The sequence below is a fragment of the Aethalodelphis obliquidens genome, unplaced genomic scaffold, assembly GCF_003676395.1.
Source record: "Aethalodelphis obliquidens isolate GAN/ISIS:26980383/991018 unplaced genomic scaffold, ASM367639v1 scaffold43, whole genome shotgun sequence".
Taxonomy (NCBI): domain Eukaryota; kingdom Metazoa; phylum Chordata; class Mammalia; order Artiodactyla; family Delphinidae; genus Aethalodelphis; species Aethalodelphis obliquidens.
This window is the reverse complement of record NW_020837987.1, coordinates 14,718,414-14,730,405: the sequence shown is the minus strand read 5'-3', so window position 1 is coordinate 14,730,405 and position 11,992 is coordinate 14,718,414. Positions and strand designations below refer to the sequence as shown.

Sequence of the window (11,992 nt, the reverse complement as noted above, 5' to 3'; positions counted from 1 at the left end):
GACGGAATTCCGGTCCTTCTAGGGCTAGCCTAATCAGCTGCCCCGCACGGAAGTCGTGTACCCACCGGAAGCTTACCTTTCCGGATAGTTCCACTGGGGGCTGGCAGAAGAGTTCCGGGCCCATTCAATCAAGCGTTGGGCAAGAGGGCGGTGTGGCAAGACCCAAAGCTTCCCGCCCCGCCCTGCGTGGCTTTAAACTCTGCCCTGTGCTTCTCTGGGCTTGCAAGCCAAAGATTTACTCTGCATCATCTCCACGACTACAGATCCTTTTCGCACACGGCTTATTAAAAGCATGTTTGTCCCTTCTGGGTTGTTATAAGTTTTCTGATTTTGGAGGTGCGCCGCTTATTTGTTTTAAATAAGTTAAATTACAAACCTAGACCTAGAAAAAACCTGGAAAAAATATATTTTAAAAATAATTTGGTAATAGGAATAATTCTTTTAAAAAGTAACCTTCCTATACGAAGAAGATAAAAATAATAGCTTTTAAAGAAAACTCGGGAATTCCCCGGAGGTCCAGTAGTTAGGACTGGGCGCTTTCACTGCCGTGGCCCGCGTTCAATCCCTGGTAGGGGAACTAAGATCCCGCAAGACCCACAGCAGGGCAAAAACAAACAAAAAAACTCAGAATACTTGAACAGGTAGAAGATGGAAATTGTTCCAAAGTCTTCCCACCGTGATAATCAGATCTATGTTGAGCATATATGTATTGTTTTTTAATGGGGATATATGCTCCATACTCTTTTGTAGATTGTTTTGTCCATTCCAGCGTGGCCTTCAAGCTGTGTAAATTTCCATCCAAGGATGTTTACCAATAAAACGAGTGGCTAACATGGGCATGGGGCATGACTGAATGGGTGTCTCTGCCACTTCCTCAATGTGTAATGTTGAGCCAAGCTATTTACTATCCCTGCACCTCAGTTTCCTCATCTGTAAATCGGGACCAACAAGAGTTTGTTGTTGCATTGTCATTATGATTAAATGAGGTAAAAACCGTGAACCTGGCCAGCCTCAAATAAGGAGCCCAGTATGTGTGAGCTATGTTTATTCTGGTGAAAATTATTTTTAACTTTTCACTGTTAGAAAAGTGCAAACGGCTGAAATAGACTGAAGATGGACAACAGTTTTGGGGCAAGTCACATGGCTCTCAGTCTCAGTTTGTAATCAAGCAGGACCCTAACGGGCCTTCCCATGACAGACCCCTCCACTATATCCTCTGCTGTAGATTCTCTCTGAAGTGAAACAGGAGGGAAGGGGGCAGGGCATAACCTTTAAAAGAATGACATAGCCCGAGGACACGACATAAACCTGATTAGAACCAAATAGGTCCAAGATGGCGGACAAGTTGACTTCCACTAGAACTTGAGCCTCAGTATACGCTCATTGTAACACATCAGCAAGCTAAATGACACACCCACAGGCGCCATGACAGTTCCAAGTCCAACCATAAAGGTCAGAAAGTGGGCAATGGCTTAATCACTGGAAATCCCCACCCCTTCCCCAAAATAGCTGGAATACTTCTCCCACTCATTAGCCTATGAAATTACCCACCCCTATAAAAACTGACAACCCCATATCCTCGTGCCGCTCTCGCCTTCTAAGATGGCCCACACTCTATGGAGTGTGTTTCTCTCTAAATAAATCCACTTCTTACTATCACTTTGTCTCTCACTGAATTCTTTCTGTGATGAGACATCAAGAACCTGAGCTTCATTAAGTCCTGAGACCAGGTGTGTGATCTCCGTTAAAAGATCTTGGGTTCGAGTCCCAATCTAGGTTTTGGCTGGGTTTGAGTCCTGGCCTGTGGGTTCAAGTCCCAATTTGAGTTACACAGTTTCATAAGTATAATAATATCTCATGATACTATACACAGATAATAGTATCTCATGCATATTTCCTGAGTTTTTCAGATGCTAAGAACCACCACCAAATGTAAGAAATTAACTACTTGATGATCATAGCCCCCAGATCTACTGTCACCTAAGGACTGATAGTGTTAACTGCCCTGTTACCTCAACATCAACCAAGCAGAGAACTATGCACGAGCTGATCACATACCCTGGGTTGCCCCTCCCTCAACTTGCCTTTAAAAATGAGAGTGGGTAGGACTTCCCTGGTGGTGCGATGGTTAAGAATCCGCCTGCCAATGCAGGGGACACGAGTTCGAGCCCTGGTCCGGGAAGATCTCACATGCTGCGGAGCAACTAAGCCTGTGCACCACAACTACTGAGCCTGTGCTCTAGAGCCTGCGAGCCACAACTACTGAAACCCACGTGCCACAACTACTGAAGCCCGTGTACCTAGAGCCTAGAGCCCGTGCTCCACAACAAGAGAATCCACCGCAATGAGAAGCCCGCCCACCACTACGAAGAGTAGCCCCCACTCGCCGCAACTAGACAAAGCCTGCATGCATCAACAAAGACCCAACGCAGCCAAAAGTAAATAAATTTATTTTTTTAAAAAATGAGGGGGGAGGGATAGATTGGGAGTTTGGGATTGACATGTACACACTACTATTTAAAATAGATAACCAGCAAGGACCTACTGTAGAGCACAGGGAACTCTGCTCAATATTCTGTAATCACCTAAATGGGAAAAGAATTTGAAAAAGAATAGATACACGTATATGTATAACTGAGTCACTTTGCTGTACACCTGAAACTAACACAACGTTGTTAATCAACTACACTCCAATACAAGATTTAAAATTGTTTTAAATACTCTGCTGAAACCCTTTGGGGAGTTCAGGGTTGGAAGATGAGCCGCCTGTGCTTGCATTGCTCTGCAATAAACCTTTCTCTGCTCCAAACTCCCATGTTTTGGTAGGTTTGGCCTCACTGTGGTCTGTGGGTTCGAGGGTAACAGCTAATCTGTAACAAAATGATATGGACATCAACAAAGGTGGATGACAGAAAAAATATGGCAGCCAAATCTTACTTCAAAATATAGAAGTACTGTGAATTTGAAAGCTACAGTGCAGTCTGACGCAGGAATGCTATAGCATCAACTCAGATATCTCTGGCAGTGTTGTAGTGGGTGACGCGATTTTTCCAAAATTATGACCAAGTCTTTTTTTGTTTTAGTTTTTTTTGTTGTTGTTTTGTTTTTTTTTTCATTTTGGCAGCACGGCTTGCGGGATATCAGTTTCCCAACCAGGGATTGAACCCTGGGTCACAGCAGTGAAAGCGCTGAATCTAAACCACTAGGCCACCAGGGAAATCCCCTGACCAACTCTTAAAAAACTTATCAATAAGACAAGGTAGGAATACTTTTGGCTTGTTCTAAAACAGGCAAAGAAGGCCAGAATGGCTGGAGCTGTGTGGGGTGGGATGAAGATACAAGATCAGATCATAGAGGGAACACAGATCCAATCATGAGGACCTGTGGGCTAAATGTGTTCAACACTGGCTGAGAATTCACAAAAAACAGTCCCTTGTCCAGGGAGACACAAGTGGACTACATTTCCCACCTGCCCTTGCAGCTAGGTGTGATCACGTGACTCAGTTGTGGCCAGTGGAACTCCAGCAAAAGTAATAAGGACAGTGAGCAAAAGCCAGGCCTGGAGGCTGACTCCAAGGTGTCTGGAGCTTCAACCCACGCCCGCCCCCCGCCCCCCAGAAAAGTCTAGTAGGGACTTCCCTGGCGGTCCAGTGGTTAAGACTCCAGCGCGTCCACTGCAGGGGGCGTAGGTCCCATCCCTGGTCGGAGAACTAAAATCCCGCATGCCACGCGGCACAGCCAAAAAAATTAAAATTAAAATTAAAAAAAGAAAAGACTTTTAACCGATATTCTTATTTTTTGTAATGAGCCTAACTTGCTGGTTAGATTAAAATGCTATTTTCTTTTTTCTTTTAACTTAAAAAAATATTTATTTATTTACTTACTTTGGCTGTGCAGGGTCTCTGAGGCAGCACGCAGGGATAGTTGCAGCATGTGGGATCTATTTCCCGACCAGGGATCGAACCCGGGCTCCCTGAATTGGGAGTGAGGAGTCTTACCCATTGGACCACCAGGAAGTCCCCTAAATGCTATTTTCTAATACTGCATAAATGCAGTATGTACACAATTGAGCCCAAATAAAATTACCGTTTACGTTTTCAGCAAATGGTGAACAAGCTCATGAAGACAGTTGAAATGTAATTTATGATTATGTAAATTAAGCGACCTTCAGGACACTAATACGTAGATAAAGGAGACTTTCATTATTGTGAATCAATGTCATTAACCTTGAAAATTGTATACAATTGTCACAAACATTCCTTAAAAAGTAAAAAAAAAAAAAAAAAAAAAAAAAAAAGGACAATCTCCAAAAAGAAAGAAGGAAAAGAAGAATCTAGTAACTCTTTATCCAGTCGAATCTTGAGGCTTGATTGTTCTGGGTCTGGAGAAAGGTGTCAGGCCTGAGACTTACCTCGAAGGCTCCTGGTCTGGTGTTGGAGGTCGACCCAGTTACAAATCACTATTTGACAGAATAGGGGTGATCCAGGTCTCATTTGCTGAGTGTGTTCGGAAGACATCTCTCAGCTACCTTAGGCAGGGGGCAGTCAGAGAGGACTAACTTACCTGACTTCTTTGTGTCGCCATTTCAGGCAATGGGAAACACAGGGACAAAAGCAGGGAGGCTTGAAAGAGACCCATGTGTTCCAGGATTTCAGCTCAAGAAACCAGGGAGGGAGGTAAAGTTTAAAAATTAAATTTTTTTCAAAAAAAATTGCTGCCTTGGGGAAGGTGCTTAATAAATACTTGTTGGATCTCAGTAAATTAAGTTGAATTAAGAGACTGGTTCATAACTACAAGAAAGTTGATGAAATATTATTGTCAATGTAAAAATGATGCATGTAGAGTCAACCATTTTTGTAGCGTGTATACTAATTTTTAAAAACATTTTCGGGAAATTTATGTGGAAAAACAAATGAAACTGTATTATCAGAATTCACGTAAAATAGACTGATCAGAAAATATTTTTTCCCTTACTGAACAGAGAATAATCACAAGGCTTTACATTTCTACCTGTTACGAGTATAATTCCTAGAGTTTGACTAAATCATAAACTAGAACTCTTTGAAGAAAAGAAAAAGAAAAAGAAAAGACTCTGATGAGGGGGCGGGTCGGGGAAAGAGCAGATCTTGTCTGAGAAAATAGGCCCACACAACCACCGTGTGAGCATTTACGGATTTGCAGGCAGGACCTTTCAGAAACCACTTAATCTTAGAGAGTAAGAATTGGGACCGGGGACTTCCCTGGTGGTCCAGTGGGTAAGACTCCTTGCTTCCACTGCAGGGGGCACGGGTTCGATCCCTGGTCGGGGAACTGAGATCCAGCATGCCGCGCAGCACGGCCAAAAAAAAAAAATTGGGGCCGGAAGATGCAAAAGCCAGGTTGGGGTGGGGGGACTCTGAGGTGTCAAGACTGAGTATTCTGGGCTTCACTGGTGGCGCAGTGGTTGAGAATCCGCCTGCCAATGCAGGGGTTCACGGGTTCAAGCCCTGGTCTGGGACAACTACTGAAGCCCGCGCGCATAGAGCCTGCGCTCCGCAACAAGAGAAGCCCGCGCACCGCAACAAAGAGTAGCCCCCGGTAGCTGCAACTAGAGAAAGCCCGCGCGAAGCAACGAAGACTCAACGCAGCCAAAAATAAATAAATAAATAAAATTTAAAAGAAAAGAAAAGAAAAAGACTGAGTATTCCAACTGCTGAGACAGAGGAGGGGGAGATGTGGGGAGAGTTACTGTAGAGAAACTGGCCCTCCATCTGCTGTGTTAGGGAAATCCCTCAGCGCAACGAGTGCTCAAAGAGGGTTGTTAAAAATATTTATTGACCCTTTGCAAGATGCCAGGCGCTGTCCTAGGTGCTGAGGACAGAGTGGCAAGTGAAACAGACCAAGATCCCTGACGTTCTGGAGATCAGATTCTAATGGGGAAACAAATGTTAAACATAATAAGTAAATCACCAGTATAGAAAGTATCACTGGGACTTCCCTGGTGGCGCAGTGGTTGAGAGTCCGCCTGCCAATGCAGGGGACACGGGTTTGAGCCCTGGTCCGAGAAGACCCCACATGCCGTGGAGCAACTAAGCCCGTGCGCCACAACTACTGAGCCTGCACTCTAGAGCCCACGAGCCACAACTACTGAGCCCGCGGGCCACAACTACTGAAGACCGCATGCCCAGAGCCCGAGCTCCTCAACAAGAGAAGCCACCGCAATGAGAAGCCCGCGCACCACAACGAAAAGTAGCCCCTGCTCGCAGCAACTAGAGAAAGCCTGCGCGCAGCAATGAAGACCAAACGCAGCCAAAAATAAATAAATTTATTAATTAAAAAGTATCACTGGGCTTCCCTGGTGGCACAGTGGTTGAGAGTCCGCCTGCCGATGCAGGGGACACGGGTTCGTGCCCCGGTCCGGGAAGATCCCACATACCATGGAGCAGCTGGGTCCATGAGCCATGGCTGCTGAGCCTGCGCGTCCGGAGCCTGTGCTCCGCAACGGGAGAGGCCACAACAGTGAGAGGCCTGTGTACCGCAAAAAAAAAAAAAAAAAAGTATCACTGATTCTAAGAAGCACGTGGTTTACTACTGATGACATTAATTATGTCGTGTTAATTTCAGTTAATGAAATGTTAGAAGATGTCAAGTGCTATGGGGAAAAAATAGATACAGGTAAAGGAGATTGGAAATTCCGGGGGAGGATGGTTGACATATTCAATAGGGTAAACAGGGTAGACTTCACTAAGAAGGTGACATTTAAGCAAAGATTTGAAGGAGGGGGAGTGAGTAAGGTTTTCTGGAGGGGAAACACTTGGACAGAACAGCCTGTGCAAAGGCCCTGAGGCAGGAGTATGTCTGGGATGTTTGAGGCACAGCCAAGAGTGAAGGAGGGGGAGTGAGAAGAGATGATGTCAGGGAGGGGACGCGGCCTAATCATATAGGGCCTTTCAATTCTGTAATGCCTTTGGTACCTCTGATCCTTTGATCCTACCCTTTTTTTCCTGTTTCCCTTATCTCTCATGTCCTCCCTTCCTTAGGCTGCATAGATTCTGTGGTCAACCACCATAATCGTGCCGTTGCACAAACAACATTAATGCCCTTACTCTTTCTCCCTCAGTCATACTTGCCTGGCAAAACCCCAACTCTGGTTAAAATGAACTCACTGCCTCTGTGTGCCTGCTCTCACCCAGCTGAGCTTGTGAGTGGACACACTTCAGATGTGTGACTGCAAACACTCAGAACCAAACTGCAAGGCTGTCACAGTTTTCTTCTCCAGTCCCTAAGAAATCATTTTCTCATCTTCTTTCTCTAAACCTCTAGAAGCCCTCGCCCTTTTCGTTCTCACTTCTTCTTTTGCTGAAAAAACTAGAAGCAGTCAGAAAGAAACGTCCCCATGCTTGCCTTAGGGACACTACTGGCTCACCTTCAGAGGTACACTGCTGTCCCTCCCATGACCATGTTTGGACAATCTGTAAGAGGCCAACACCTCCACATAGGCACTGAATCCCTTCTCCTCTCCCTATTCAAAACGTTCCCTCTTGCAATGTTTCCTTCTCTCTCTTGCATCATTCTTTGTACAATGCTTAAGCCTTTGTTCCTTTAGGATTCCTCTTCACTGAATGCCCACACTTCCCCGCGGTGCTGCTGAGGATGCTTCCTGAAACTTGCGGGTCCTAGGCCCTCCCTCTTTGCAACTTCGCCCTGAAGATCACTTTCCTCCAGCATCTACCTAAGGGACTTTCCTGCTACAACATCCTAAAGGAAACCCAAGTTCAAGAGGTGGGGCCCCAACCATTTTGAAAGCGGACCTTCTGGCCTTACTGAAGCCTTCAGATGACGGCAGCCTCAGCTGACATCTGTCTGCAACCCTATGAGCCAGAACTGCATGGTCAAGCTACTTTCAAATTTTTAACGCAGAAAGCCCCCCCCCAAATAATAATAAATGATTATTTCTGCCTTAAATCACTCAGTTTGGGGGTGATTTTTACACAGCATTAACTAACTAGTACATTCTCCCAAGTTTGCTTTTCTCTAGGTCTACCCAGTCCTTGTCAATGGAAATAACATTAACACAGTTGTAATAATGTAAATGAATTGCTTTTCCGGCAGATTCTTGGGTTCTGTCTCAGGCCTCTGGAATCAGAATCTCTGAGGGTGGTACCCAGAAATCTAGGGCACTTTTAAACTGGGTTTTTGGGTGCTCCTAAATATTTGAGAAACTTAATTATGGAAAAGGGGGCAGACAGAGAGACAGCAAGTTATTTTTATGCTTTTTCAATGGTGGTAGGGCTATGGACTTTTTGTGTGTTTCAGTATTTTCCAAATAAAACAATAGGAATCAGGGGTCCTGACACTTTGGCAGTCCCACTTAATATGGGGCAGAAGACGTCTAGTCTGACCTTCTCTTCCTTCCCCCAGACCTTTCACAAACGTCCCGCCCATACATTTGTTTGCCCCAGAAAACTCTTGTGGTTAATGAGAAAAAATGAAGTGAAAGTTATAAGTAAAGAATGGGTAAGGGAGGGGCACAGGAGACTCTCCACCAGCACCGAAGTCGGGAGTGAGGCACGCCAATACTTCCGGCGACCCTACCAAAATATCTGGCACATTCCTCCCAAAATACCACCCATCACTCCCACATCACCCACCAAGAAACTCCGTGTCTTAGTCACCTCTCAAACCTGGAAGTAGGCAGTGAACAGGGCGCAGTCTCGGGGAAAGAAAACGGAGCCGCAGGACGCCTGGGTCCACACGGGTCCCCAGAGATGTCTCCACCACCGCTTCAACCCCAAAGCCTCCAGCTCCTTCCGGCCCAATGGGACCAAGTTTGCCATTCAATACTGAACTGGCCGCCTAGAAGGCATCCTGAGTGAGGACAAGCGGACTGTGCGTGACCTTGGCCCCGGGAAGGCTTGAGCCTGGGAGAAGCCCACCTCTAAGATTATCTGGTTTAGGGAGGGGCTTGAAGAGGCGGGGCCTCCAGGGTAAACGGATGGGGCTTTTGAATTGCGAGGCAGGGCTTCCAGGGGACGAGGGCGGGGCTTCCCAGACAGGGGCGGGCCTTCTCAAGTTACAAGGCAAAGCTTCCTAGGCAGTTGGAGTCGTTTACAGATGTCCCCAGACCTGGGATTCATGCCTTGGTTTGGGAGACTTCAGAGACATGTAGGTAATGTCCTCCCGGAAGTAACTTACTCCATTTGAATCTACCCCAGATTGGGGGACTCACAGGTGCATCGGTGATTTTTGGGGAGGCCCTGTGGGAGCCCAGCCTGGTCTTCACATTTGCCCACTTCGATGGGATATTGGGCCTCGGTTTTCCCGCTCTGGCTGTGGGAGGAGTTCGGCCCCCGCTGGATAGACTGGTGGACCAGGGGCTTCTGGATAAGCCTGTCTCCTCCTTCTACCTCAACAGGGAATGGCGGAGGGTCTACCTTCCTCTGAGTCCTAGCCCCAAGAAGGAAGTTCTGCCCTCCTTCAGGAAGTCACCGCCCCAATATAAGAAACACATGAACCCTATTCATAAGTTCCACTCACTAAGCAACCCCTTAAGACCCACTAAAGAAACTCACCATCACTTAAAACGTTCCATGTTTCAAACTCAAACCAGGAAATTCCATGCCCTATCCCATCAAATACTGAATTTAAGAACCCCATCTTCACCGTAAAGAAATCCCAATTCCATTGGAGAACACATGTCAGAAGTCAGGAATTGCCCATTTTAATCTAAGAAGTTACATTTACCTTTTAGGAAGCTTAAAACTTATGTTTAGAAAGCCCAAGCTGTTATCCAGGCAGTCTCCAGGCAGGAAATTCTGTGCCCCTTCAGTTATCCGGACGTCCAACCCAGGAAGTCCCACCCACCTGGAAGTCCCACCCACCTCTTTTTTTTTTTTTTTTGGCTGCAACTTTTGCCCCCTGCAGTGGAAGGGCGGAGTCCTAACCACTGGACAGCCAGGGAATCCCCCCCCCCCCACCTCTTAGTAGATCCTGACCTTCCACACTTCCAGGAAGTGCCGCCCCCACCCCCCGCCTTCCTATCACTTTCAGCCAACTGAGGAAGTCTAATTCCCCGGAAGTTCTAGACATGCAGTTCAGAAAGTCTCGTCATCCACTCGGGGAGACTGATTCCTCACAATCACGCCTACCAAGGCCAATTCAGAAACCTCAATGCTCCACTCCCCCCAAAAGTTCTACCTTCTACAGTCAAATCAAGAAGTCCTATGCCCACTTCAGGAAGCTCCCAAGACCCTAAAATCCTAACCTCCACCAAGAAAAGCCCCATTTCTCTTCACTTCTTGCCTTGCTTCCAGTCCCAACATCAAGGCTCTGCCTGCATCCCACTATCCCACCTAGAACCCAGACACCACCCCATTGGCAGAAGTCCCTCCCTTGGCCACTCCTGCGGCTGGCAGGAGAAATGCCCACGACACCTACAGCTGTCTGCCTCTGCAGGGACCCTGAGGCAGCTGATGGTGGAGAGCTGGTCCTGGGTGGCTCGGACCCAGCACACTACATCCCACCCCTCACCTTTGTTTTAGTCACGATCCCTGCCTACTGGCAGATCCACATGGAGCGGTGAGGAACCTGGCCTCCTAGGTCTGGGAGGAGTGGGCTAGAGCCTAAAATCCAGTGTCCTGGTGTGAAGGGAGCCGAGGACCCAGACTCCTAGGTCTGATGGAGGAGGGATTGTGGGCCGGGACTCCTGGCTCTGCAGGAGGAGGGGGCTGGGGGTCTGGCCTCCTAGGATGCTGGCTCTAATGACTGCCTCCTTCTGCTTCACAGTGTGGAGCTTGGCACAGGGCTTACTCTTTGTGCCCGGGGCTGTGCTGCCATTCTGGACACAGGCACGTCTCTCATCACGGGACCCACTGAGGAGATCCGGGCCCTGCAGGCAGCCACTGGGGGAGTCCCCCTGCTAATGGGGGAGGTGAGGACCTGGTGTCTGGTGGGTGTGCGCTGGGGAGGCTAATAGGGATTTAATGGTGGACATTGGGCAGGATGCTCTGGCCTGCGGGTGGGAATCGCATGGCTAAGAGGTATGCACGGGCTGAAAACACTGGACCTTGTGAGTGACAGGCCAGGGGTTAGTGAGGGGAAGCGAGGACACCTCCCAAGTGTCTACTCTAAGTGACTCCGGGGACAGGACAGGATGAGAGTGAGTAAACTTATAATTAGTATAAGACTAATTACATACACATATAGGCCCAGTATGGCCCGTGGGCCACCAGTTTTTGATTTTCAATTAGAGGAAAAGAGGTTTTGATCAAATGGGAGCCTAGGGGAAGTGGCAACAACTATATAGGAGTGAGGGAAAAGCCAATAAGGCTACAGAAGACAGTAGAGCCTGACCACACAAGGTCCTGAATACCTAGCTGCTCAAAACGGACATTTCCCTGTTGCACTGGGAGTCATGGAAAGAATTTGAGCAAAGAAGGACTCCCTCGTCTCTACTTGCTCCTCTTTTCCCTCAGTACCTCATCCAGTGCTCGAAAATCCCAACGCTCCCTCCAGTCTCCTTCCTCCTTGGCGGGGTCTGGTTTAACCTCACGGCCCAGGACTCATCCAGGTAGGTGGCAGTCACAATGACCCGTCAGTGACGGGTTGAGAGGGTGGGGCTGGGAGTGAGACATCACTAGGGCCAAGCAGGAACCACATAAACATTTCTAGTGCCCACGGTAGTGGGCGGGGCGAAGCTCTGGCTCGTAGGAAGAAGGAACACCGGTGGGCGTGACACGACACCTGTGATCCGTCTTGTCGCCCTGTAGATTCCTCGGGGTGGCGTCCGTCTCTGCTTGTCTGGCTTCCAGGCTCTGGACATGCCTCCGCCCGCAGGGCCCCTCTGCGGGGCGATGTCTTCTTGGGCAGCTACGTGGCCGTCTTCGACCGTGGCGACAGGAAAAGCGGGGCGCGAGTGGGGCTTGGGCGCGCTCGAGCTCGTGGAGCAGGACAGTGAAAGCGTGGGCTTGCGCAGGCGCAGTTCTCCGGTTGAGGCCCTGGTTATGCGCATGCG

General features: G+C 48.0%; 1 protein-coding gene across 1 annotated transcript; it reads left to right on the top strand.

Annotated features, from left to right (window-relative positions):
- Positions 1-7,438: 7,438 nt before the first annotated feature.
- On the top strand, positions 7,439-11,992 carry NAPSA (napsin A aspartic peptidase; the record flags this gene model as incomplete). Its single annotated transcript, XM_027080381.1, is given in 8 exon segments — positions 7,439-7,453; positions 8,746-8,868; positions 9,195-9,400; positions 10,435-10,557; positions 10,765-10,909; positions 11,454-11,552; positions 11,748-11,817; positions 11,820-11,992. Coding segments are annotated over 8 exon segments (954 nt in total), but the record flags the coding sequence as incomplete, so codon positions are not given.